This window comes from Oncorhynchus clarkii, chromosome 22, assembly GCF_045791955.1.
Source record: "Oncorhynchus clarkii lewisi isolate Uvic-CL-2024 chromosome 22, UVic_Ocla_1.0, whole genome shotgun sequence".
Classification (NCBI taxonomy): domain Eukaryota; kingdom Metazoa; phylum Chordata; class Actinopteri; order Salmoniformes; family Salmonidae; genus Oncorhynchus; species Oncorhynchus clarkii.
This window is the reverse complement of record NC_092168.1, coordinates 24,800,193-24,827,387: the sequence shown is the minus strand read 5'-3', so window position 1 is coordinate 24,827,387 and position 27,195 is coordinate 24,800,193. Positions and strand designations below refer to the sequence as shown.

At 44.2% G+C, this 27,195-nt stretch overlaps 1 protein-coding gene across 1 annotated transcript in view; it reads right to left on the bottom strand.

Annotated features, from left to right (window-relative positions):
* Positions 1–9,427: 9,427 nt before the first annotated feature.
* The window catches only part of LOC139380658 (collagen alpha-1(IV) chain-like), a 55,326-nt gene continuing 37,558 nt past the window's right edge, over positions 9,428–27,195 (bottom strand). Inside the window, exons 10-48 of the mRNA XM_071123560.1 lie at positions 25,797–25,859; positions 25,604–25,639; positions 25,423–25,461; positions 25,083–25,178; positions 24,815–24,850; positions 24,637–24,696; positions 24,506–24,541; positions 24,297–24,341; positions 24,135–24,167; positions 22,323–22,383; positions 22,148–22,183; positions 21,862–22,008; positions 21,601–21,687; positions 21,377–21,460; positions 21,070–21,140; positions 20,457–20,648; positions 20,170–20,338; positions 19,910–20,002; positions 19,600–19,802; positions 19,083–19,515; positions 18,772–18,861; positions 18,517–18,669; positions 18,291–18,389; positions 16,175–16,264; positions 15,821–15,960; positions 15,499–15,625; positions 15,233–15,313; positions 14,966–15,064; positions 14,491–14,727; positions 14,262–14,395; positions 14,083–14,155; positions 13,920–13,991; positions 13,603–13,731; positions 13,279–13,377; positions 12,910–13,122; positions 12,648–12,825; positions 12,405–12,519; positions 12,106–12,278; positions 9,428–12,011 (exon numbers count right to left, since the gene is read on the bottom strand). Of these exons, the coding sequence (XP_070979661.1) occupies positions 11,930–12,011; positions 12,106–12,278; positions 12,405–12,519; positions 12,648–12,825; positions 12,910–13,122; positions 13,279–13,377; positions 13,603–13,731; positions 13,920–13,991; positions 14,083–14,155; positions 14,262–14,395; positions 14,491–14,727; positions 14,966–15,064; positions 15,233–15,313; positions 15,499–15,625; positions 15,821–15,960; positions 16,175–16,264; positions 18,291–18,389; positions 18,517–18,669; positions 18,772–18,861; positions 19,083–19,515; positions 19,600–19,802; positions 19,910–20,002; positions 20,170–20,338; positions 20,457–20,648; positions 21,070–21,140; positions 21,377–21,460; positions 21,601–21,687; positions 21,862–22,008; positions 22,148–22,183; positions 22,323–22,383; positions 24,135–24,167; positions 24,297–24,341; positions 24,506–24,541; positions 24,637–24,696; positions 24,815–24,850; positions 25,083–25,178; positions 25,423–25,461; positions 25,604–25,639; positions 25,797–25,859 (4,404 nt within the window). The 3' untranslated portion in view covers positions 9,428–11,929. The remainder of the gene's footprint in view (positions 12,012–12,105; positions 12,279–12,404; positions 12,520–12,647; positions 12,826–12,909; positions 13,123–13,278; positions 13,378–13,602; positions 13,732–13,919; positions 13,992–14,082; positions 14,156–14,261; positions 14,396–14,490; positions 14,728–14,965; positions 15,065–15,232; positions 15,314–15,498; positions 15,626–15,820; positions 15,961–16,174; positions 16,265–18,290; positions 18,390–18,516; positions 18,670–18,771; positions 18,862–19,082; positions 19,516–19,599; positions 19,803–19,909; positions 20,003–20,169; positions 20,339–20,456; positions 20,649–21,069; positions 21,141–21,376; positions 21,461–21,600; positions 21,688–21,861; positions 22,009–22,147; positions 22,184–22,322; positions 22,384–24,134; positions 24,168–24,296; positions 24,342–24,505; positions 24,542–24,636; positions 24,697–24,814; positions 24,851–25,082; positions 25,179–25,422; positions 25,462–25,603; positions 25,640–25,796; positions 25,860–27,195) is intronic.

The window sequence follows — 27,195 nt, the reverse complement described above, 5'->3', positions numbered from 1 at the left end:
GTCTGCACGAACAGCCAAAAAAAACCTTCCCAAAGACCAAAACGAACAACAATGTCACAAAATGTCATCATAATATATGCACAAAGTGTTTCGAACTGTTTCACATGGGAAGCATCCGGATGCTGTAACAGTGTAGTTTCAATTTATCATATGTTGAACCACATGATTTCAAAACTTGTTTTTGGAAAACTTCACATGTGACATTTCAGATGTGAACATGGGTTTTTGAAACACTTCATATGTGATCACATGTTTTACAATGTGCAATTTCATGTGTATCACTGTTCAGCTAAAATATGACCTCACCTGGAATTTGAACTCACCAGTGGAGGCTCCGCAGAAGGAGGAAGGGGAGGACCAACCTCCTCAGTGAATTTCATGAAAACAAAATGTTTCAAAAATTTAGAAAGTTATCCTTTTAAGATTAAAATATACTAAATATAATCACATGTAACCAAATGATTGATTATGACACACTATTTTGCAAAGAAGGTCTACAGTAGCCTCAACAGCACTCTGTAGGGTAGCACCATGGTGTAGCCGGAGGACTGCTAGCTTTCGTCCTCCTCTGAGTACATTGACTTCAATACAAAACCTAAGAGGCTCATGGTTCTCACCCCCTTCCATAGACTTACACAGTAGTTATGACAGCTTAATTATGACAGCTTCCAGAGGACGTCCTCCAAACTATCAGAGCTCTTGCAGCATGAACGGACATGTTGTCCATCAAATCAAAGGATCAGAGAATTAATATAGTACTTAAAGTATAAGCTACAGCTAGCTAGCACTGCAGTGCATAAAATGTGGTGAGTAGTTGACTCAAAGAGAGAGAAAGAAAATAGTTTTGAACAAATTAATTTATTCCTAAATGATGGAGAACAAGAGGGAATAGAGAGAGCAATTTCATAATTTCTTTCACTTTCAGATTCACTTACTTAGCTAGCAAATGCAGAAAGCTAGTTTAGCCTACTGAAACACCCTGCTCAAGCAGAGGGATGATATGTTAACTAGCTGGCTATGACTATCAAACACAACACTGGAACTCTTCCAAGTCAAGGTAAGCTTTTGGTTTTACAAATTTATTGACACCGGGGCCCGCCGGTGTATCTGCTTACTGACTGTACAAAATAACATTACTTCATGATTGTAGCGGGTTTACTAACACGTTAGTTATATTAGCTATGCTGACTATGACATTACTTTAGCTAATATGGTAACAATGATGTAGGCTGTGTGTAGTGGTTTGACTTGGAAAGGTTTTTTCACCTGGTCACTTACAGCTGATGTGTTGTGCATTGAAGTCCACAAGTGAAGGGAAGAGCTGAAAGGAGGAGAGTGTATAAACTAGATGTGAGATGGAATACAACGTGGCTGCTATGAAACTGTCAACTGTGTTTAGGTGTGATCAGGGGTGTATTCATTCCGCCGATTCTGTTAAAAAACGTTTCTTAAACCTGAAACAAATGGAACAAAATGGTGATAAACATACCTGATTTTGTTCAATATAAACTATTTTTGCAACTGTTGGACTAAGGATTAAAGCAAATATCAGCTAGATGCAGGCAAGAGTGTGCAAGGCGGTATTGAATGTCATTGTCTGTCACATCAAATTTGTCTCTCGACCTGTGTGCACCTACATTGTAAACTTACATTCATAGGCTAGGTTGTATCATGTAGTAACATGTAGTAGCCTAAACCAAACACTGTTACATTTAACTGGGTGAATGGAATATGAATAACAGTCGTCCAATATGCTGTAATAGAAATCAATCAATAGAATTTGATCATGAAAAGCAATTGGCCTCCCTCATCTAAAACGGCACTGACTGCCCCTGGAACTCACAATATCTGAATCTGAGAAACGCTGATCTTTCGTCAGCTCAATAAAGTCTGTAGCATTCCCCTAAACATTCATTACCTGTAATACATCTCTGCACTTAGTGAAAGAGTGCCATCTGCACTGGTTAGTCTGACTAGTCTCTCATAATTGATTTAATTGACTTATTTCAGCAAAATCAAGGGGTTTTCTGTATAGTTGTCTAATGTTGGTGGGCATAGTATTCTGTGTTAACGTCACTCAACAGAGCTTCACATACATAGCAAATTGTCCAGTGTTAAATCAACACTGACAGTGTTAAATTGAACACTGGGCCAGTGTTTATACAGGTCCACACTTTTAAGTGTTAAATTAACACTGTGCTTAGTGCTGACGCTGTTACACTTTGTCAGTGTTATTAACACCAACGCTGGGGTTATTTTACACCACTGAGTTTAAATCTCACTCCTAGAGAGTTAATTTATCTCCTGAATCAACATTAGAACTGTTACACTGAAAAATCAACACTAGGTAGCACTGGCCAATTTGCTGTGCAGTGGGCAATATAATTCAGTTTGCTTTGATGGTGATTGCCCCAGTCATACAGTGAACCAATTTAAATCAGCAAATTAAAGATTAGATTAGATTATTTCATAGACTATTTCGGAGATATTAATCAGTTGTTCGTTTGACAATGAAATAACAGGTATCATACCCTGTCCAGCTTGTCACCCATTGTTGTCTCTAAAAGAAATGACCAAAGCAAAAGGGTCCGAAGATAAATACATCCTAGTATATCCAGAAACGTCCTGGGACGCAGCATCACACCGACTAACATGATGTACCAGGATGGGAATACGAAGGTGGGGAGGATTTTTCCAGGAGTGTGGAAATGGATCAGCCTTTCCAGAGGCCGGTCTGTCCACTCCCAGAGGATCCAGGACTGGGTCCAACAGAGAGCTATACGGGCCTCCACCCACCACGTCTGGCTGGGTCATTTTGATTTGACCTTTATTTAACTAGGCAAGTCGGTTAAGAACAAATTCTTATTTACAATGACAGCCTACCGGGGAACAGTGGGTTAACTGCCTTATTCAGGGGTAGAACAACATATTTTTACCTTATCAGCTTGGATATTCAATCAAGCAACCTTTCAGGTTACTGGCCCAACGCTCTAATCACTAGGCTACCTGCCACCACTAATAATGGGCAGTGAGTGGGCAGTGGGCAGTGGGCACCAGGACTGGGCCCCTGGGCATGGGTTTAGCATGTCGTGGGTAATTTGGATTCTTGTTAGACCTACTCTGGAATCACAATACATTTACAAAAAGCTGCTACTTGCTATAGATTTTCTGGAGTTTTTTGATGATATTACTTCCTGATCGCATTAAATTACTTTAAGGATTAAGTGGAGGGTAAGAAATGAATTTTCTTAATAGTATTTTAAGTGTTATATACTCCAAATGCAATTAAATGTAACAGATTGAATTTAATTGATAACAGATATACTGTACACCTAAAACTATCTCCATTGATGATACTGTATGTATACTGTACTTCTGCTGATTTGAGGGAGTAAACTTCCGTCTATCACCAGTTTGTTTGTTCATTTGGATCCCCATTAGCTTTTACAGAAACAGCAGCTACTCTTCCTGGGGTCCACAAAAAACACAAAACATGACAACAAACACTGATACACTAATAGCCATTGAGTCACACACATTTAAAATACAATGATATCCAAACAATACAACAACAAAAATAATACAAACAATACAACAAATAATGATGTGTGTGTTAGAGTGTGCTTGGATGTGTGTGTTAGAGTGTGCTTGGATGTGTGTGTTAGAGTGTGTTTGGATGTGTGTGTTAGAGTGTGTTTGGATGTGTGTGTTAGAGTGTGTTTGGATGTGTGTGTTAGAGTGTGTTTGGATGTGTGTTTGTGTCTGTGTCGCCTCACTGTCTCTGCCGTTCCATGAGTTGTTGTTTAATCCGTTTTTTTAAAGGTCATTTTGCTTAAATATAATTTCCAGTTGTGGAGCTGTGTACCTGAACTGTAAGATATAGTTTGGATAAACATGTAGGCAGAACACAAAAACAACACCTTTTATCTGACCCTACTCCTTCAGTGTTCAGAGATCTAAAGGAATTGGATTGGTGTAAGCAATATGGCAGAGGGAGGGCTGCTGCTTTATGTGAGGCCTGAGAAGTGAAGGAAGAAAGGTATAAGACAGGGAAAAGAGGGAAAGGAAGAGGTGAGGGTTCATGACCTAATAAACAGAGCAGTATTATCAGGGCCTGGAGGGGTTAAGTGTTTGGTCCACTGTGTATGTGCATGCAGACACGCACAGAAAAACACACACACACACACACAAGTGCATGCGCGTGTGTGAGATGGGGTGAATCTATTCCTGTCATACATGAGACTGTGTAAGACAGAAGGACAATGTTATGGCTACGTGAGGCTGCCCAAGGCTCTTACCCCATCCGGGACATCCCGGTGTCCTGGCTAGTTTATCATAGAGATACCTTACAACACAACTGTCTGTATTCTACTGTCGGTGAGACATGCAGTAAGGCCCATGCACATTTCGTCTTTCCAGGGAAAAAATAGGAGCATCATGTTTGCATGTTGTACAGATGGTTGCTGCTCAGAAGGAATGAATAACATCACACAGACATTGTAGCATCAACAACAGCATCCCAAATAGATAACATCAAACATCTAACGTCACTCAACAGAACATCACATAGATCCAGAGAGGTCATGAACAGGAACTGCAGGATGGTCATATATCGGTGCAGGATATAACTGAGATACAGGAGGACCAGAACAGACTGGGAGAGGGACACACTGGTAACAACAGGTGAGCTCTACTTTCAGTCATACTGGGTGTTATATAAGTTCTTTGTGTTGTATTAACTATAAAACAAACCACTGACCCAACACACATAGAACTGCCATAATATAGTATATTATGCTGGAACAATTTATTAGAGTTAATTACATGTTTTGATCACAGATGGCTAAAATAGGTACAGTACCACAAAATGTATAGAAAATCATGTTAAAGGAAACTTGGGAAAAAAATATTGTTCATCAAATGTATACGAAATCATTGTTTTTGCCCTTACCTCAACTTTTTTCAGAGATGGAGTGGTTGGCCTGTGTGATCATTCTAAGCTCAGGTCAGTGCGTGCCTGCGTCCGTCCGTCTGTCTGTCTGAATGTGTGTAATACATTCCATCTGAGCTCATAATATTTATATATTTATTTACACAGGAGTTTGGCTGCTTTCTTAAGGTCTCAGTCATGAGTTTCACTTTGTTAAAGCCCAGCATTACTGCAGAGAGCACTACACTGACCTGGCCACCATACACAACATGGAGGATATAGACAGGCTAATCAAAACTTTAGACAGTGGTTATACAGGCGAGGCTTGGGCTGTATGATAGCTAGCAGTGGTCTCTGGTTGATTCATGTTTTTATGGAGTGGGAGAAGCTGAGTTTAGGAACTGGAGGTATGGAGAACAAACAAATCAAAAGGGTCAAATTATAAATACATCCTAGTAGAGGAGTGGAAGACCTGGGAAGCAGCTCAGTTACTGCAGAGAGAATCACACTGACCTGGCTAGCGTGAGGAACATTGATGAGAATACGAAGGTGGCAAAACTTCTTCCAGGGTGAAATGGGTCAGCCTTTCCAGAGGCAACTGGGGATGGTCTGATCAGAGGAACACCTTATTCATCAACTGGCAGCAGGGAACACCAGACATTGATGGCAACAGGAAGACTGCTTTGTCCTTGTTTGAATATGAAGGAAGATGGAAGGATGTGCCATGTGATTGAAAACACAGTTTTTTTCTGCTATGATCATCTTTTCCTGCCACAGTGTTGAGCTGATCTTTACTAATGTGATTAGCTGACATAGGTCTATAGGTGCAGAAGAGTTGATAGACTATATGATAGATATGAAAAATATTACAATAAGGATTATTCATACAAATTTACCAACGCTATCAATATTCCTCCTCAAAATGATTACAAAAAGGATATTTGTGAGTAAAAATATAAAATCTGTATGTTTTCTTTCTGTCTTGGAAGTGTTAAATTCACTGAATCCCTCTTCTTTCCCCAGACAAGCTTCAAAGAGAACAAGACGTGGGGTAAAGCCCTGGATGACTGCAGGGAGAAGCATGTTGACCTGGTCTCTGTCCACTCCCAAAGGGTCCCACAGAGAGCTAGGAGGGCCTCCACCGACCACGTCTGGCTGGTCCTGCGCTACACCTGCACCCTGGTTCTGGGTGAGTGGAGTGGATAGTGGCTATCAGGACTGGGCCCCGGACCACGGGTTCAGAATTGAGAAATATGGGACGACTGGGGCAATGGAGACGTACAACGATTGTCAGTGGGTCACCAGGCCGGAGACGGACAACGATTGTCGGCGGGTCACCAGGCCGGAGACGGACAACGATTGTCGGCGGGTCACCAGGCCGGAGACGGACAACGATTGTCAGCGGGTCACCAGGCCGGAGACGGACAACGATTGTCAGCGGGTCACCAGGCCGGAGACGGACAACGATTGTCAGCGGGTCACCAGGCCGGAGACGGACAACGATTGTCGGCGGGTCACCAGGCCGGAGACGGACAACGATTGTCGGTGGGTCACCAGGCCGGAGACGGACAACGATTGTCGGTGGGTCACCAGACCGGAGACGGACAACGATTGTCGGTGGGTCACCAGGCCGGAGACGTACAACGATTGTCGGCGGATCACCAGGCCGGAGACGGACAACGATTGTCAGTGGGTCACCAGGCCAGAGACGGACAACGATTGTCGGCGGGTCACCAGGCCGGAGACGTACAACGATTGTCGGCGGGTCACCAGGCCGGAGACGGACAACGATTGTCAGCGGGTCACCAGGCCGGAGACGGACAACGATTGAAAATCACATTGTAGGATTTTTTATGAATTTATTTGCAAATTATGGTGGAAAATAAGTATTTGGTCACCTACAAACAAGCAAGATTTCTGGCTCTCACAGACCTGTAACTTCTTCTTTAAGAGGCTCCTCTGTCCTCCACTCGTTACCTGTATTAATGGCACCTGTTTGAACTTGTTATCAGTATAAAAGACACCTGTCCACAACCTCAAACAGTCACACTCCAAACTCCACTATGGGCAAGACCAGAGCTGTCAAAGGACACCAGAAACAAAATTTTAGACCTGCACCAGGCTGGGAAGACTGAATCTGCAATAGGTAAGCAGCTTGGTTTGAAGAAATCAACTGTGGGAGCAATTATTAGGAAATGGAAGACATACAAGACCACTGATAATCTCCCTCAATATGGGACTCCACGCAAGATCTCACCCCGTGAGGTCAAAATGATCACAAGAACGGTGAGCAAAAATCCCAGAACCACACGGGGGGACCTAGTGAATGACCTGCAGAGAGCTGGGACCAAAGTAACAAAGCCTACCATCAGTAACACACTACGCCGCCAGGGACTCAAATCCTGTAGTGCAAGACGTGTCCCCCTGCTTAAGCCAGTACATGTCCAGGCCCGTCTGAAGTTTGCTAGAGAGTATTTGGATGATCCAGAAGAAGATTCTCCCAATGTCATATGGTCAGATGAAACCAAAATATAACTTTTTGGTAAAAACTCAACTCTTCGTTGTTGGAGGACAAAGAATGCTGAGTTGCATCCAAAGAACACCATACCTACTGTGAAGCATGGGGGTGGAAACATCATGCTTTGGGGCTGTTTTTCTGCAAATGGACCAGGACGACTGATCTGTGTAAACGAAAGAATGAATGGGGCCATGTATCGTGAGATTTTGAGTGAAAACCTCCTTCCATCAGCAAGGGCATTGAAGATGAAACGTGGCTGGGTCTTTCAGCATGACAATGATCCCAAACACACCACCCGGGCAACAAAGGAGTGGCTTCGTAAGAAGCATTTCAAGGTCCTGGAGTGGCCTAGCCAGTCTCCAGATCTCACCCCCATAGAAAATCTTTGGAGGGAGTTGAAAGTCCGTGTTGCCCAGCAACAGCCCCAAAACATCACTGCTCTAGAGGAGATCTGCATGGAGGAATGGGCCAAAATACCAGCAACAATGTGTGAAAACCTTGTGAAGACTTACAGAAAACGTTTGACCTCTGTCATTGCCAACAAAGGGTATATAACAAAGTATTGAGAACTTTTGTTATTGACCAAATACTTATTTTCCACCATAATTTGCAAATAAATTCATTAAAAATCCTACAATGTGATTTTCTGGATTTTTCCCCCTAATTTTGTCTGTCATAGTTGAAGTGAACCTATGATGAAAATTACAGGCCTCTCTCATCTTTTTAAGTGGGAGAACTTGCACAATTGGTGGCTGACTAAATACTTTTTTGCCCCACTGTAAGTGTCACCAGTGGAAATCAACAAAACTATACTTTTATGCGTATATTATTTATGATACTAAATGTATACTGTACTTCTGCTAGTGGTTAGAGCGGTAGTCTAGTGGTAAGAGTGTTGGGCCAGTAACCGAAAGGTTGCTAGATCAAATCACTGAGCTGACAAGGTAAAAATATGTTGTTCTGCCCCTGAACAAGGTAGTTAACCCACTGTTCCTAGGCTGTCATTGTAAATAAGAATTTGTTCTTAACTGACTTGCGTAGTTAAATAAAAGGTTAAATTAAAAATATATAATTTAAAAAATATGTAGTGAACTTCCATGTGTCACCAGATGGGGTGACATGAAGGGCAAGTACAAAAACAACCCCTTGCAACTGCCCTTACTCCTTCAATGTTTGAAGAGCTGAAACGAACTGGATAAATGTAAGCAATATGGTGGACGCTCCCCTTAGTCTACTGGAAGGTTAGGTGTAGCCAATCAAGTTTCTTCAGATCTGCTATATCCAATGGGTAGTGGTTAAGTTAAGGGGCTGGACATTGCTTATGGATGAGGACGTAATAGGAGCATATATTTTCTGCTCGACCTGGGTTACCTCAGTCTCTGTTTACACTTCCTGGTCAAGTGCAACATGTTTTTATTGGGCTGCTAGTGACAGCAGAGGAAACAAGGGGGTAGGATTCCAGTAAGGGATGAAAAACGAGAGGCGGAGAGATGAAGGGGAGGTTATTGTGCTCCCTCTCTCCCCGGAGTGCATTGATCCGTTAATGTTTAGCAGCCTGGGGTGAGTGGGTTTGTTGGCCTCGGGCCTAGTAGAAGTGCTGATGTAGAGGCTGCCATCCCCGATGTGGTGGTGCATACTCTGCCACTAGAAGCAGGGAGAAACACACTCAAGGTGAATATCCAAGTTGATTGTTGGGCCTACTTGATATTGGTGGCTCGGCTGCATTGTAGTCTCGACCATCTTCAATCTGGGTAATATCATCTGCTGAATGACTAAAATGGCAGGGTGGAAATTAAGTGAATATGGCTTCCCACTGAACTGTAGTGGACGAGACTACTACTATAGTATATCACAGAGCTTTTACATGTACAACACAATGGACAGAAAACATTGAGATTGATTTAGGCTGTTGGGCTCCCCAACAGTGACTGTTTCCCACCGCTGCCACCAATAGGAGACAGTTATGATTACACACCATATTTTATACAAACCATTTTATTGTATGATTTACACAGTATGGGGACTGGGAGGTGAGAAGAATAGTTGGCAAAACGTTTGGTCGGTTGGTTAATAATGAGCTAGGGACTACAACCAAGAACTCTCATGCAAATTTTTCCACTGAACTCAAACGTATTCCTAAACAAGTGCTACTAAAATTGTATGTATGAATGAGCATTTTCTGAAGAATCATTTAAAAAAAAAAAAATTGAGTTCAGTCTACTAATGATAAGAGCCTTTTACTTTCAGAATGCTTTGATTGGAGGAAACCTATGAATGATTGCTGGTTACAAGTAGTTTGTGAGGTTTGGATACTTTATTTCTTCAGTGTGTAAAGTATTTCTTTAGTACTCGACTAATTCTGGGCTTGGACAGGAGTCTTGGTTCTAGGGTTTTTGCGTTCACCCTCAGACAAAAGGGGGAGCAGCAGGGTAGGATTCATGTAGTAGATTAGGGACAAGTGCCAAACAGAGCAGTAGGGAATTTACATTTTAAAAGGGAGCTTGAAAAGTAGATTCAAAATACCCAGGAATCTGTAAAAGCACTTAGTCATAAATATATCTAGCTAATTATCACAGGAATAATATTGCAGGAGGCATGATCAAGTATATCAGAGTAAGAATAAGAGTACACATAGGTGTGCGTGTGTATACATGTCTTTCTTTGGGTTCTAGCATTTGATTAATAAGCTTCAACACACAAAATAATGTGAAGGACGTATTCAGGAAACGTACATCACACAGAACTATTGATGCACACAGAGTTGATTGAGTGGCCAAGTGAACTGACGAGTGTTTGACGACTCGCTGTCTTAAGGATTGCTCTGCACACAAACTACAAGCCATGAACTTCTTCTGTCAACAGGTCCGTGTGTGAAAACTCTTTCGGCTTGTGACAACACACACACCCTCTGCATACTACAGATGACAAGCTGTGTCAATGTTCCCCCTCGTACTGACAGGGTGTGGATGCGCGAGTGTGTGTGATGTGGGCGGCACCTTCATTGAAGAGGACAGACTCGTAGTAATGGCTGGAACGTAATCAATGGAATGGTATGAACAGATGTTTTCCATGTGTTTGATACCATTCCATTTACATGAATTATTATGAGAGGTCCTCCCCTCAGCAGCCTTATGTGATGTGTGTGATGCGCTCCAATGAAATAACACACTATCAGTGATGCTGCCACCACTATGTTACTGTTCTGCATACTGACAGATAAGGCACTGAAGGTGTTGGCCTATAGCGGCAGGTCTGATGTATGCTAACTGTAGCATGTAACATGAAACCCAGTATTAAAACTATAAGTGCCTAGGTCAGGTTGGAACAGAATACCATACTGTACTTTCTTTAGTGACATTGATTATGGTTCTTTGGCGACTCAAATCCACTCGAGCTTTACATTTACTCAAATAAATACAAATTGAAATAACACAAATTAAAACGTAAATACCTGAAGAGATTATGGTGGCTGTTATTTTAGGAAGGAAAAAGAAAAGTAATATATTTACAGCAGAACCATCGCGATGCATGCATGCTAGCAACCATTAGGGCTCTATTCAATCTGCGTCGCTGAAGCGTTACAGATTGCATGATATAAATGTAAAGGTCATTTCCGATTGAGCCGACGTATGCAGCGCTTACTGTGAATGCAGTATCTGCTAATGTGGGAACATTGGCTTTGAATTTTCAATCATGCTGTAACGATGAACTTCCGTGATAGATTGAATAGAGCCCTTAACTTACAGTGATGTCTCAGCATGACAAGCATCTGTAACCAGTGGTAACTCCCATCCTTACATTAGTATTGTGTTATTACAAAAGTAAAAGTGAGGAACAATAACAATATATATAACTAACTCAGAGCTGAAAGTCAGTGGCATTGAGTGAAAATACAAACATAATGTACTGGAATAAGGCAAGTAGATTAGATTCAATAGCACCTGACTTACACAAACACCCCCTTTCAAAATGGACGCCAGTTTACTAATGGGGAGGGGGGCGGGATGTACTCAGTGCAGTCGTAAACTGGGCGACATTCGCTAGAGAAACGTTGTGAAAATGTTAGTAAAGTGTTCTGCATGATGGAGCGTAGGGCCAGTTGATCTTATGGTTTGGTCTCTGGTGTGTCAGAGAAGGCTGGTAGGAGGAGATATAGGAGGAGTGACTCATTGCAATGGTTAAAATGGAACGGTATCAAACATTTATGAAACACATATTTTACTCCATTCCAATGAGCCTGTCCTCCTATAGCTACTCCCACCAGCCTCCTCTGACAGTGTGTTTTGTTCTTTCATCAATCTTTCTGGGTGTTTTTTTGTTGTTCTGTTTCACAGTGTGTCTGCCTGTTCCTCTCACACACGCAGTGAAATAGCACCATCCTTTGGTCAATAACACAAAGTCATGCCCCGGACCGTCGGACTGGGTGGGGTCAGGGGTTGTGGTGGGTGGTTAAGGGTCACAGAGAGGTCAGGGGGTAGAGCCTATGTCCTCTTCATGCACACCTGGCAACGGCTAATGTTACTCCGGAGATTTCCTGCCTTTTGTGTGGTGGGCACAGGTTTCCTGGAACCAGACAACATCAGTCAATCCCTCCATTCAATCAAGACCATGTCAGAGCTCTGATGAGAGAGGAAAAGAGAGAAGGGAGTACACTTACGTAAACATCTCCTCGTCCTCGATGGTGGCCAGCCAGAAGCTGTAGGAGTTGGCGTAGTAGTTGCAGGTTCCACGGCCGTGACACTCGATGAACGGAGCGCCACGGAACTCCTCTAGACAGGAGCCAGGAGATGCCAGTGCCTGTCCAGAGCCCTCAGCACCTGCACTAGTGTGCTGCACAGAGAGAGAGACATTGGGGGGGTTAAGGATATACAAACAAAAACATTGGTAAGTTCATCAAAGCAAGTACAGATAAGTACACTAGGTATGGCGTTGCAATACGAGTTGTATTTCTCTCACCATGACGAAGGAGTAGCCAATCCAGAGTGAGTCCCAGCCATTGGGGCATGATGGGATCATGATGTTCTGACTGTGCACTGCTATCACCATGGCAGGAGCCTCACATACTGAACACCTGGAGGCACAGACTGAGGTCAATACACAGACAGTCACACACGCATACCCCAGGTGAGTACACAAACATATACTGCCATCATTGCAAGGGCCAAATGCACCACATATAGAAACAAGAAACCCACACACCTGCTAATGAAGGGCTTGATGCTCTGGCCAGTGATAGGGGCCATGTTCATTGGCATGGGCTCAGGGGAGGTGAGCCAATAGGAGTAGTCGTTACGGGAGGCAAAGTTACAGACGTTGTTGATGTTACAGAAGAGGAAGGGCATGGGACTGAACTTCCTTAGACAGCTACCAGCCGTACCTACACACAAGTAGTTTAGTGTGATGCTAATCTGAATCACAAGGTAGCCTCATCTACAGTACCTCCCCTCCCTCTCTAGCTTACCCAGGTCCTGGCCGTGGGAGCGCTCGTTGCCCTGGACGTAGAGTAGGGAATATCCATCATAGATCACTGACGTTCCCTCAGGACAATGTGGAACCTCCACCGATTGGCTGTGCCTGGTTACCAGGAAACCATGTTCCATGGAGGAGGGGCCAGGAGGACCCACCCGACCCGGAACACCATCAGGTCCTGGGGGTCCAGGGTACCCTCTGGGTCCTATAGGTAGGAGAGACAAAGGTCAAATGGAACGTTTTCTGAAAATAACCCCAAGATATAAATAGTACATCTAGAATGATCAGACATTCTATTCTACATGCAGTGTAGTGACCTTTTTAGTGTGGCTATTAACTGGACAAAGGGGGTGTGACTCACCTGAGGGACCAAACAAGCCTGGTTCTCCCTTGGCGCCGGGGAGACCATTAAACCCTGGGTTCCCCTCATCACCTTTAATACCCTGAATACCTGTCACACCTGGGAGACAGAGGGGGGAGAGAGAAAGAGAACAATGAATGAGAGGGGTGCAATATTGCAGGGTGATCAGAGCTGATGTTTGGTCATAATAGATTGGCTCATTGTAGATAGGATGGTTTGAAAAAAGGGGATACCTAGTCAGACGTACCACTGAATACATGCAAATGATATGTGTCTTCCGCATTTAACCCAACCCCTCTGAATCAGAGAGGTGCGGACTCTCACCTTGCTGTCCTTTCAGCCCAGGGATACCAGAGGGCCCCACAGGCCCCTGAGGGCCCTGATTACCAGGGAAGCCGCTGTCTCCCTTGATGAAGATGTGGGGGCCAGGAGGACCAGGGGGACCATCATTACCTGAAAGGAGGAAGGGAAGGACGATTAATACCATTTCATGTAATCAAACATATCAGAATCCATATACTCATAACATTCGCACAGTAATAATATAGGTGTTCGATGCTATATAAGCTCAGGAGAGCTTTTCAGTGAAACAAGCACTAAGTGATTCGGTTTAACGGTGGTTATGTTTCTCTTCCTTTCACCTTTGTCTCCTGGGAATCCTCTGTCCCCCAGCTCTCCTTTGAATCCAACCACTCCGAATTCACCCTTTGTCCCTGCAAGAGAGGAGATTTAGCCACAAAACCAACAGAACCACTGACTCATACACACACTGTGTACACCATCTAAATCAGCTGCACCACTCACCTGGGAAACCAGGCACTCCCTGCAGTCCCATCTCTCCCTTTAGTCCATCAACACCTGGAAGGCCAGCTTGACCCTGTAACACATATACATACCAGTCAGATGGTGGACACTAGTCAAGTGTCATGATAAACAGACTAGACTGACATGGATCGGTCAGTGAGCAACAGGAAGTGACCTACAGAAAGTCCAGGGTATCCTTGATCTCCTTTGAAACCCTGCTCCCCATGTACTCCTGGTTCACCCTGGTCCCCTTTGTCTCCCTTCCCCCCCACGCTGCCTGGAACACCAGCAGGACCTGGAGCACCACTGGTACCTGAGATGGGGATGAGAAGAGGAGGATAATGAGAGGATGGTCATATGTATCCGAATGTACATTACAGAAGGATTCAGGTGTGTGGCATATAGTACCTGGTTCTCCAGGCTTTCCTGACACTCCTTGGTCTCCTTTGGGCCCCTCCATGGCGGGTCCTGGGAGACCCCGTTCTCCTGGCTGGCCATGGGAACCCTCAAAGCCTGGAATACCCTTGTCTCCCCTGGTCCCTGGGATACCCGGGATACCTGGAGAGCCTGGGAAACCTGGAGAGCCTTTGTCACCTTTATCCCCAGACGACCCTGGTGTCCCTGAGAAGCCCCTGCCAGGTAAACCTGTAGGAGAAACACAGAACAGAGTTGCTAAAACTCTAGGCCATGACTTGAAACACTTCACCTGCCTGCGCTGTCAATTAACTGTTTGGATCCACAGTACATGAGTTGATATGGAGACAGTCAAATGTGGGGCTTCTAACAGAAATATAGCACAAATCATAAAACCATGTGGTTTACAAGCGGTTTAGAAGATGATAAACACACCCGATCATCTTCAAGGTCAGGAGAGGTAACTCACCTGTGTCTCCTCTCTCTCCTGATGATCCAGGTATGCCGTCCACTCCTGACGCTCCTTTCTCTCCGGTTGTACCTGGTGGACCCTGCAGACCAGGCTCACCTAGGAAACAATACAGTTACCTGGGTGTCTCTCTACCCGCTGGGGCATAGTAGCTACAGTATGTACACTTGGGAAATGATTCAGGGGTAAGCTTCTTGACTAGCTGTCATATTGTACTGAAAGGAACCTGATGCATTGTTACTGTGTTCCATCTGTTAGAGTGCTTACCTGGTCGACCTGTTTGACCTGGCTCTCCTGGTGACCCGGGAAGCCCACCAATACCCTTCTCTCCTGGCTGACCCGGCTGACCTGCACATTACAACACACACCTGGGTTTAGAGGTTGCCAAGCAACAAGACACATCTCTGGGAGATTTGTGAGATTATCAAAAATTCTATGTACCAAATAATGCTTACTTTTAAACCCAAAATAAAATCAACCAACTAATCAATCAGTCAGGTCGAACAGGAGTAGTTGTGGCCATGGAGCCTCACCTTGGTAACCAATGTGTCCAGTGTCTCCCTTGGTTCCTGGTGTTCCTGGCATCCCGGGCACTCCCATTCCTCCCTTCTGACCCTTCTCTCCTGCGTTACCAGGGAACCCGGGCAGACCCAACTGACCCTGAGAGAGAAAGAGAGAGAGAAAGAGAGTGAGAGAAACACAGGGATGGAGAGATAGAGGGAGGGGAAAAACAAATAGAAAAGAAGTGCATAGAAATATTTATTGAAAGAAAAAGACCGTTAGTGGCATCTAATTACAAAAATGTGTACTGTAGCAGACACACAAACACACAATAAGTGGTAGTAAGTAGCTTACCTTCTCTCCAGAGGGTCCTGGTACTCCAACACCTGGCAGACCGGTTTGTCCCTTGTCTCCCTTCACCCCCTCTGTACCCCTGAACCCTGGATGACCCGGTGTGCCCACAATGCCTTTATCACCCTTCGTACCTACAGAACCTGTGGAACCATACAGGAGAACTCGGTTAGAACCAATTCAACCAGAACTGAAGCGCATCATGACCAGTAGGCCAGTTAGCATATCTTAGCCTTAGACTTGACACTTTCACAATTGACACTTTTTTCGTGGGCGTAGCAAATAGATCTGAGTGGATGTTCTATTTAAAGGATGATGTCTGTTCTTCTCAGTGAAAGGATTGTGTTGTTTTCTTACCTGGATATCCCATTTCGCCAATGCCTCCTTTATTTCCAGGATATCCAATACTGCCGGGCTCTCCAGGAAAACCTGTCTCCCCTTTATCACCTGAGAAACAAGAATCATAGTGTCTGAAAGAGAATTTCATTGTATCACCACATTGACTGTGTCCCAATACCCAAACTACAGTGCCTTCAGAAAGTATTCATACCCCTTGACTTATTCCAGAAGTTCAAAATTATTGATTATTTTTCCTCACCCATTTACACACAGTACCCCATAATGACAAAGTGAGAATGTTTCTAGTAATTTTAGCAAATTTATTTTAAATGAAATACATAAGTATTGACACACGCCAATACTTTGTAGAACCACCTCTGGTGGTGATTACAGCTTTGAGTGGTCTTGGGTATTTCTGTATCTGATTTGAGTGGTCTTGGGTATTTCTGTATCTGATTTGAGTGGTCTTGGGTATTTCTGTATCTGATTTGAGTGGTCTTGGTTATTTCTGTATCTGATTTGAGTGGTCTTGGGTATTTCTGTATCTGATTTGAGTCGTCTGGGTATGTCTGTATCTGATTTGGGGATTTTCTCCCATTTTTCCTTCCTGAATCTCAAGCTCTGTTAAGTTTGCTGTTCATCGCCCCTTCCCAGCGAACTTCAAGTCTTTCCTCAGATTTACAATGGGATTTAAGTATCGGCTTTGGCAGGGTCTCTCAAGGACTTTCACATTCTTGTTCTGAAGGCATTCCAGCATTGCTTTGGCTGTATGCTTGGGGTCATTGTCCTGTTGGAACATAAATCTCCCCAGTCTAAGGTTATTGGCACACCAAAGCAGGTTCTCATCAACTATTTACCTGCATATGGCTCCATTCATTGTTCCCTCTATCCTTACCTGTCTCCCATTCCCTGCCACTGAAAAGTACTTGCTCTACATGGGTAACGCTGCTTCGAGGGTGGCTGTTGTTGTTGTGTTCCTGGTTCGAGCCCAGGGAGGAGAGGTACGGAAGCTATACTGTTACACTGGCAATACTAAAGTGCCTATAAGAACATCCAATAGTCAAAGGTTAATGAAATACAAATGGTATAGAGAGAAATAGTCCTATAATTCCTATAATAACTACAACCTAAAACTTCTTACCTGGGAACTACCTGGGACTCATGTTAAAAGGAACCACCAGCTTTCATGTGTTCTCATGTTCTGAGCAAGGAACTTAAACGTTAGCTTTCTTACATGGCAAATATTGCACTTTTACTTTCTTCTCCAACACTTTGTTTTTGCATTATTTAAACCAAATTGAACATGTTTCATTATTTATTGGAGGCTAAATTGATTTTATTGATGTATTATATTAAGTTAAAATAAGTGTTCATTCAGTATTGTTGTAATTGTCATTATTACAAATAAATAAATAAAAATCGGCCGATTAATCGGTATCGGCTTTTTTGGTCCGGTATCGGTATTGAAAAATCATAATCGGTCGACCTCTAGTAGAGACTGCTCTAGGCAGAGTCTGGGTGGTTCCATATTTTTCCCATGGACACCACTGTGCTCTTGGAAATGTTAAACACTAACACTAAATCACACATCTATCTTGCAGCTATACTGACAGTTTATTGGACTTGGTATAGTTTCTGCTCTGACATGCACTGTCAACTGTGGGACCTTATATAGACAGGTGTGTTTCTTTCTAAATCCTGTCCAAACATTTTAATTCGCCCCAGGTGGACTCCAATCAAGTTGTAGCGACATCTCAAGGATGATCAAAGGAAATTTGATGCACCTGAGCTCAATTTTGTCATAGCAAAGGGGTGTGAAAACTTATGTACATGAGATATTTCTGTATTTCATTTTTAATAGATTTGCTAAAATGTAAAAAAAAACATGTTTTCACTTTGTCATTATGGGATATTGTGTGTAGATGGGTAAGAAAAAAATATATTTAATACATTTTAAATTCGGGCTGTAACACAACAAAATGTAGAATAAATCAAGGGTCATGAATTCTTTCAGAAGGCAGTGTACACTGTATATTGTGCAAGACAAATACATACTTTCAGACTAGGTAGTATACAATTTTGGACCATTCCCGATAAACCGAGGGGTGGTGCGAAGCCTACGCAGGTGACTTACCTGGCTGACCAGGTGTACCGGGCTCTCCATCCTTTCCTGGCATACCAGGTACTCCAGGCTGTCCTGGATAACCCTTCTCTCCCGTGTATCCAGGGTCACCTAATGAGAAAAAGTGGGATTTAGCACGACTAAACTATTCACAGTGACGGTTTGAAAATACCATTTGAACTAATCATCTGACACAGACATACAGCGCAGTAGGATGGGCCATGTTCATGTTCTATACCTGGATCCCCGAGGTCTCCTTTCTCGCCCTTCATGTGCTCCATGTCAACTTCAGTCATGTTGCCAGCAGGGCCCTGGAGACCTTGCTCTCCCCTCTCTCCTTTGGGTCCATTCTCACCGAACTCCCCCCTTGGCCCAGAGATACCAGGGTCACCTGAGAGAAAGAAATGAGTTGTGAGAGATGTAATAGTATAGTGGTGTAAAACACACTGATGGGTATTCTAGAAGTGCAAAGGCTGTAGTTCTACTGTCTCACCTCTCAGTCCTGGACTTCCAGGGTTCCCAGAAGGACCCTGATATCCTGGTGTTCCAGGTGTTCCCATGACTCCCATCTCTCCCTTGGGGCCTGGGAAACACACACATCAACAAATAAATGAAAATCGAATGGAAAAAGATCTGAGTATTGAAGGTCAGAGCTTACAAAGTATTGAAGGTCAAAGCTTCTCAATTTCACCAAATGCTCTTTCAACTCAACAGCAATCAACACAGACTTGTCCAGTCAACAAGTGTCAATGTCCTTCAGTTACATCAGACCTCCTACACTGTTCTGAGGCATGTCAGTCTCACCTGCCCCCCCAGGGAATCCATCTCTGCCGGCGGGGCCTGGTCGTCCTGGAAACCCTTTGGAACCAGAAAGTCCAGGTAATCCTGAGTCTCCCTTCTCTCCCTGAGGGCCGGGCATGTCCAGACCAGGAGAGCCAGGCAAACCCTTATCACCCTTCACACCATCATGACCGAAGAGGCCGGACTCTCCAGGGGGTCCCATGGGTCCAGGGGCACCAGGTTCTCCTGCTCCAGGGGGTCCAGGGGGTCCTGTGCCACCATGCTGACCAGGGGGGCCGTGGTCACCTTTGATGCCCTGAGCTCCAGGTGGTCCTGTGTGTCCCTCTTGTCCGGGAATTCCAGGTAGACCAAGGTTGCCTTTCTCTCCAGGGAAACCTGTCACTCCGGCAGGACCCTGAGCACCTTTAGGTCCAGGTAGACCCCTACCTGGCTCACCCTAGAGAGGACAGTAGAAGATTGGTTGGTTGTGGAGTTTGAAACAACAGGAAGTGAAGCAAAGACACACATATAAAACACCCACCTTTGGACCAGGTGTGCCTGATATTCCAGAGAAACCATCCTGTCCAGGTCTTCCAGGCTCTCCTGGCAACCCAGTGGCTCCTGGAGCTCCAGAATATCCTTTAGGTCCAGGTGGTCCTGAGAATCCAATGCCAGGTGCACCTGTGTCACCTTTCTGTCCTGGGAATCCTGGAATTCCTGGGTCTCCATGAGGTCCTCGGTCACCTGGGTAGGGATGGAGAAGATGTTCATGATGAGCTGTGCAGGGCCATGCAGGACCATAGCCTACCACAAGCTATACCAATACATATAAACACAAAGCTGATCCTCACCTTGTAGTCCACGTATGCCAGATTCTCCTCGAGGTCCAGGGATGCCCTGGGGTCCAGGTGAACTCACACCTTTTCCTGGTTCACCTTTCACTCCTGACACGTAGGGAGAGAGTAGATACACATGGTCATAGGCTCCTTATACATGTATGTATGTATGTATGTATGTATGTATGTATGTATGTATGTATGTATGTATGTATGTATGTATGTATGTATGTATGAAGCTGCATCTATAGCTTCATCTGCAGCTGCACACCCACCTGGTTGTCCAGGGATTCCAGGTCGGCCTCCTTGGCCAGATGTACCCTTCTCTCCAGGCTCCCCCTGCCGGCCAACCCCTGGTACACCAGGAGGACCCCTCTCCCCTGGGGGTCCAGTGATCCCAGGTTCCCCATCCAGACCACGGCCCCCCTTGATGCCATCTTGGGCCTGTAGGCAGAGATCAGAGATAGAGAGGGATGAGTGACTACATCACTGCATGAGCGTAGATGCTGCAAGCTTTAAAGTGATGGCTGAAACACACGCACGCATGTGTGCACACACTTACAGGTTCTCCTTTGGGTCCGGGCACGCCTGGTAGTCCAGCTTTCCCTGGCAGTCCATCCACACCTGGCAGTCCTCGTGTGCCCACGAAGCCAGACCCTCCTTTGTCACCCTTCAGCCCTGGAGCCACGTAGATATCGCCAGGCTCACCATGGGCTCCTGGAGCCCCGATCAACCCAGGAGTACCGTAATTACCCTGAGGAGAGGAGACAGCAGGATCAATCAACAATCTATTTTATTAGAAAACTACTAGACAAACATACATAGCAATGACGTGTCAATATTGCACTATAAATTGTGCCTTCCTGTATTATACTTATGCAAAAAAAATGTAGTCTATTCTACTCAGCCATTTACTTTATGTTCATATTCTTGTCTTTTATTATTTCTAATTGCTGTTGCATTGTCGAGAAGGTACCTGGAAGTCAGCATTTCGTTGGACGGTGTATCCTGTACATACGACTAATAAAACTTGAAATGTGAACGTCCTCTGACTACTTGTTACACACAAATAAGGATCTTGATCTTCATGGAGCTATAGTGACGCAACATTTCCACCGTAATGGTCTTCATCATGTTCTATTAGAGGAATGAGTAATGTGATGAAGATAACTCACGGGGCTTCCATCAGGCCCAGTAGGTCCAGGCAGGCCCGTGTCTCCTTTAGTGCCTGCTGCTCCAGGATATCCTACAGGAGACGAACCACACCTCTCAATCAAACACATCAACACCATCTCATAGGAAAGAGTGTGGAGGCGGATTAATATAGGCCCTAGGGTCAGGATCTTAACCTGAGATACAGGTTGAAGATGTGGAACTCAATCTTAGCGCCAATCACTTGTTGAAATCAATGGCACCAAACGGTTTCAATGCTGTACATGTAATCTCAATTTATGATTCATTCAATAGTGTGGGTCACCTCACCTTGCAGTCCTTTAGGCCCCTGTGGACCAGGGAGTCCAGGGGGCCCGAAGGCTTCACACTGCACACACGTGTCTCCCTGATCACCTGAAGGTACAACGCAATACAAGTTTACAGTATAGAAATAACAGGTAGGTGACGGCGTGGGATGAGATCACTCGCTAACAAAGTCAACTTCTCAACTGCACTATATGAAATGACCAAGTCTCACCATCTCCTCTCCTTACCTTTCTGTCCCAACTCCCCCTGTAGTCCTGGTGGGCCGGGGGGCCCGGGTGGTCCCTTCTCAAGGGCTGGATCACATGGCTCATCACCTATACAGAAAGCACAACACACACACACACACACATACAGAGAGAGGTGGTAAAAGTGAGAGACATCTCAGGTAACACTCAGGCACTTAAAAGACTCCAGCGCTATATGTATAAATCAGCTACATGACTCCAGAATGACAAAGGTCACACTATGCATGTGTAAAGTGTACCTACCAGGAGGTCCGGGAGGACCAGGGGGTCCGACGGATCCATCTTGTCCAGGCTTTCCTGTGAGAGAGTCCCCATCTGCACCCCTGTCTCCCTTCTGACCAATCTCTCCTGGTTGGCCCTTCTCTCCGGGAGGTCCTTCAATAAGACTGCCTAAGATACACCACAGAAGAGGCACACAGTGAGGTTTGAGGATGTCAACTAACACACTACATGACAGAGAGGATGTAAAATATGACCAAGTTTCAAAGAATGCACTGATCACTTGATGGGTGTGTTTTTGTTATCTTACCTGGTGGACCAAGGTCTCCTTGAAGACCAGGGAAACCTTTCAGACAGAGGAAAAATTGACAGTTGGTGGTACATAAGGCCTACATAGAACCTTAGTGTGCATTCTTCTATGGATGCTGGTGTGATAACATAAACAGTGTAGTTTTATAAAAGGGTGGTGGTGGGGTGCACTGTACCTCTTTCTCCTTGTAAGCCCGGGAGACCAGGGGGGCCGGGAGAGCCAGGAGCACTATCAACCTTAAAATCACAGAAAACAAAAATGTATACAAATACAAAATGTCCATCACCCTGCATACCAGACTCATATATTACTACACTATTTAAGAATAACGCTGATGCTCAGCACTCTGTTGGTCTCATTTCACTTTCAAAGATTGTATGGTGACATCTGGTGGTAAAAAAAGAGAATTGCACCTAAATATACCAAAGTTAGATAGAGGTGCTGAGACCGTTAAGCACGTTTACAGAGAAAGCGAACAGAGCAGAGGTTCCTAAACTAGGGGTTGCCTAATATGAAAATGAAAATTATTCAAATCTAAAAGTAAAAATTCAATGAGACAGCACCCTTATATTGTGGGAAAGTGCAGCACTTGACCATTGCCCTTGAATCATTACCACATTGAATGGCTAAGCCTGCAATGCTATGAAACCACACACTATTGAAGATATTTTGATATTACCGGCTGCTATCGATATGGTGAAAACAATGTGTGGGGGGGTAGAGGAACAGAAACTCACATCAATACATTTGTAAGATAACACTGTGAAACTAAAAATTGATGCTAGCAATCAAGCTAGCAATCAAGAGGAAACTGACTGAATGACTCAAACTCCCCACCATATGCTCTCCAAATGGACGTTAGCTGTGTGGGCCGAGACGCAGAGTGCTATAGTGACGAAAAACTGATTTCATGGGATAGAGTGGTGAGCTTTTGCAAAGATGGGGCTCCATCTATCACGGGACGGCGGGCAGGCCTCTTCACTCTAGTTATGTTCTCAACTGGCCTACATTGAAGGCCATAAAGGTGAAATAAAAAAAATGAATGGGTCTCCCTCTACCATATGGATGCATTGTATGATACACCCACTATATGGAGATATGGGATCAGAGAATGACAATGTTCTATTTCATATTGAGTCTTGATGGTTATCGAGGGAGTGTTGGAAAGATTTTTCAAATTGAGAGAGGAACTGTAGTCATTCGCAATGGATGTGAAAAAATGGACTTTGTTGTCTTTCTGTGTAATGACAATAAAATGTGTATCTTTGCCAATGCAACGACATACAGTATTTGGGATACTGAACGAACTGAATGCAAGCACGCAGGGGAAATACAACAAAATTGTACAGATGAGTGACAGAATCAGCTAAATCCGTTTGACGGTGATCCTGGCTCAGTTGACATGCCGGTAAGTAAAATCGAACAGCTGATCTAGCTGTCATGTGACCGAATGCTGCAGACAATAGATTCACGGGTCACTATGGAGACGTTTTGGTTCCTGACTCAAAGGGAATACGATGCCGTTTCCCTCCGAGCATTAAAACTCATGGTACGCTGATTCAGTGCTCTCGTCTGCATTAAAAACAAATAGCGATCCAGGTTGGATGTGACAGGAGAGATGAGGTGCGACCACGCCCCCTGACCTTGAGAAGCTCAGATGCGACATGCACATGCACACCCATCTCATTAGTTATGGTGAGATAAAATAAATTATGTCAGACTAATATGCAATTGACTGTCATAGCCCCACCTTCAAAGTATATGATGGTGAGTTAAGAAGACAATCAGTTCCTCAGATCAGAAATACTGTTAGAATGTTTTACAATTGACTGCCATAGCCATAATTAAAAAAGTAAACATGGGCTGTTAATTACATAATTTGTTTTCACATGGGTGGGGTCATGATCATTTTCAGATATCAAAATAGGGTCGTGGGCCAAACATGTTTGGGAACCACTGGTATACAGTATGCAGAGACAGTACTTACATATGCTGGAGGTCCTTTCTCTCCTTTTTCACCCTAGAACACAGAGAGATGTCCATTTTATTAGCCTCAGAACTGAAAGGTAAATCAGAGATCATTTCTAATAAGCATATGACAGGTGTGTACAGGTTTTAACGGGTACAGTATAAATGGTTGCATAGTTACCGGTGTTCCATGGTATCCAGGGCCGCCAGGAAAGCCTCTCTCTCCCTGTATGACAACAGGCACATCACAATGATCAGGACAAAGACATCAAACAACTGAATTACTGAGACAAAACCCCAAGAGAGAGCGAGTGAAGGACAGTGACACAGAGAGAGAGAATTATAGAGGGTGGAGTGAGAGACTAGGTGTATACGTGTATGACTATATACCTTAAATCCATTGTCGCCATCTTTGCCAGGTTTTCCCTGAAATCCAAGACACAGAAACTCAGTTCTTCCATGAAAGCAAATAATGTTGTTTTTCTTCAATAAAATATTGAAATGTGATCATCTTCACTCACCCTTGGTCCTGGTGGGCCTTGTTCACCCTTGACCCCGTTTAGATGGGGAATGCAAGAACCCTGCAGACAAAAATGGAAATTACATCAATGTTACTCATAGTGGCCATCAAAATATTTACTTCATGTACTGTAATGTCATTTCATGTAAGAACAAGTTGAAAAATACTAAAACACTCACTTTGTCTCCTCTGTCTCCTGTCTCGCCTCTCTGACCCTGAAGGACAGATACAAACACCTTTAGTAAGGAGGCAGACCTACTTTCCCTTCATCCATTCATCAAACCATTCATCCATCCATCCACCCATCCATTGATACCCATAGATGTGTTAACAGAATGAGATGGAGGACATTCGTCAGTGGCCTATGCTCCATGAAGGATTCAAGGGCTTAGGTCAAAGTAAGTCGTCATCGTCCATTATTATAATTGATTATAAAGAGCTGGGTACCGGTGGTCCAGGGAGGAAATGAGTAACGGTATTTCCTCCCGCTTCCTGTGACGGGAGTCCAGGGGGGCCAGGGGGACCACGGAGCCCTTGTGCACCCTATCAGGAGAGGGAAATACCAAGGGTACGGATCAGAAACGGGAACAAAGAAAACTATATAGAGTGGAAAGGCAGAGGGCTTTGTCCTGGAAGAAGAGGAGGTGAAGGGAAATAGGGACCAAATCTGTCCCTCAATGGTGAAGGAAGGATTTTAGAACTGTTTACAACTGATTTATTATGGCTAAATAATTGCTTATTAACTCTTTATAAAGATGTTATGAACATGAACGTGTGCGTGTTTCACCTTGTCTCCCTTCTCACTCTGGAATGACAGCCGGTCACCCTGGAGAGAAGGCCAATGTCATTACTGAGACAACTTATTGAACATCACAAATGAGAGCAATCTGATTGGATGAACAACAATATAGAGTACAATAGGTGGAAACTTTGGCCTATTATTAGAAGACAATTGACAACAAGCCTACCTTTTCTCCTGGGGGGCCAGGTATGCCAGGGAAACCCTAAAGGGAAAGAGGAATATAGTCCGTGTTCTAAAGACAATATGATCCTAAATATTAACATTCTTCACAAAAGTAGTGAGAATAAGGTATCATAGAATTGGGTATCATTTAAGTCTAAGTGATCCTGTGTTGGCCCAGTGTTAGAGTGGTCGCTCACTCTGGGTCCGTCTGATCCCTGGTTTCCTGGGGGGCCTTCGGGTCCTGAGGGGCCATTAGGTCCCTGTAGGAAAGAAAGGATGAATATTCTGTATAAGCAAGTTGTTGTCAGGCACGCGCGCACACAAACAATCAATCACAAGCACGCACACACATACAGTGCCTTCAGGAAGTACTCAGACCCCTTGACTTATTCCACATTTTGTTACGTTACAGCATTATTCTAAAATAGACTAAATAAATACATATCCTCAGCAATCTACACACAATACCCCATTATGACAAAGCGAAAACAGGTTTTTAGAAATGTTTGCACATTTATTCATTATAAAAGACAGAAATACCTTATTTACATAAGTATTCAGACCCATTGCTATGAGACTTGAATCTGAGCTCAGGTGCATCCTGTTTCCATTGATCATCCTTGCAATGTTTCTGCAACTTGGGTACCAAAACATTTCTGCATTACTGAAGGTCCCCAAGAACACAAGTTTGGAACCACCAAGACTCTTCCTAGAGCCCGCCTCCCAGCTAAACTGAGCAATCGAGGGAGAAGGCGCTTGGTCAGAGAGGTGACCAAGAACCCGATGGTCAGTCTGACAGAGCGCTAGAGTTCCTCTGTGGAGATGGGAGAAACTTCCAGAAGGACAACCATCTCTGCAGCACACCACCAATCAGACCTTTATGGTAGAGTGGCCAGACGGAAGACACTCCTCAATAAAAGGCACATGACAGCCTGCTTGGAGTTTGTCAAAAGGCACCTAAAGACTCTCAGACCATGAGAAACAAGATTCTCTGGTCTGATGAAACAAAGATTGAACTCTTTGTCCTGAATGCCAAGCGTCACTTCTAGAGGAATCCTGGCACCATCCCTACGGTGAAGCGCGGAGGTGGCAGCATTATGCTGTGGGGATGTTTTTCAGTGGGAGGGACTGGGAGACGATTCAGGATCAAGGCAAAGATGAACAGAAGAGAGAGATCCTTGATGAAAACCAGCTCCAGAGCGCTCAGGACCTCAGACTGGTGCAAAGGTTCACCTTCCAACAGTACAATGAGCCTAAGCACACATCCAAGACAACCCAGGAGTGGCTTCAGGACAAGTCTCTGAATGTCCTTGAGTGGCCCAGCCAGAGCCCGGACTTGAACATGATCAAACATCTCTGGAGAGATCTGAATATAGCTGTTCAGCAACACTCCCCATCCAACCTGACAGAGCTTGAGAGGATCTGCAGAGGAAAATGGGAGAAACTCCCCAAATACAGGTGTGCCAAGCTTGTAGAGTCATACTCAATAAGACTTGATGCTGTAATTGATTGCAAAGGTGCTTCAACAAAGTACTGAGTAAAGGGTCTGAATACTTATGTAAATGTGATATTTCAGTTTTAGATTTTTTTTAAATG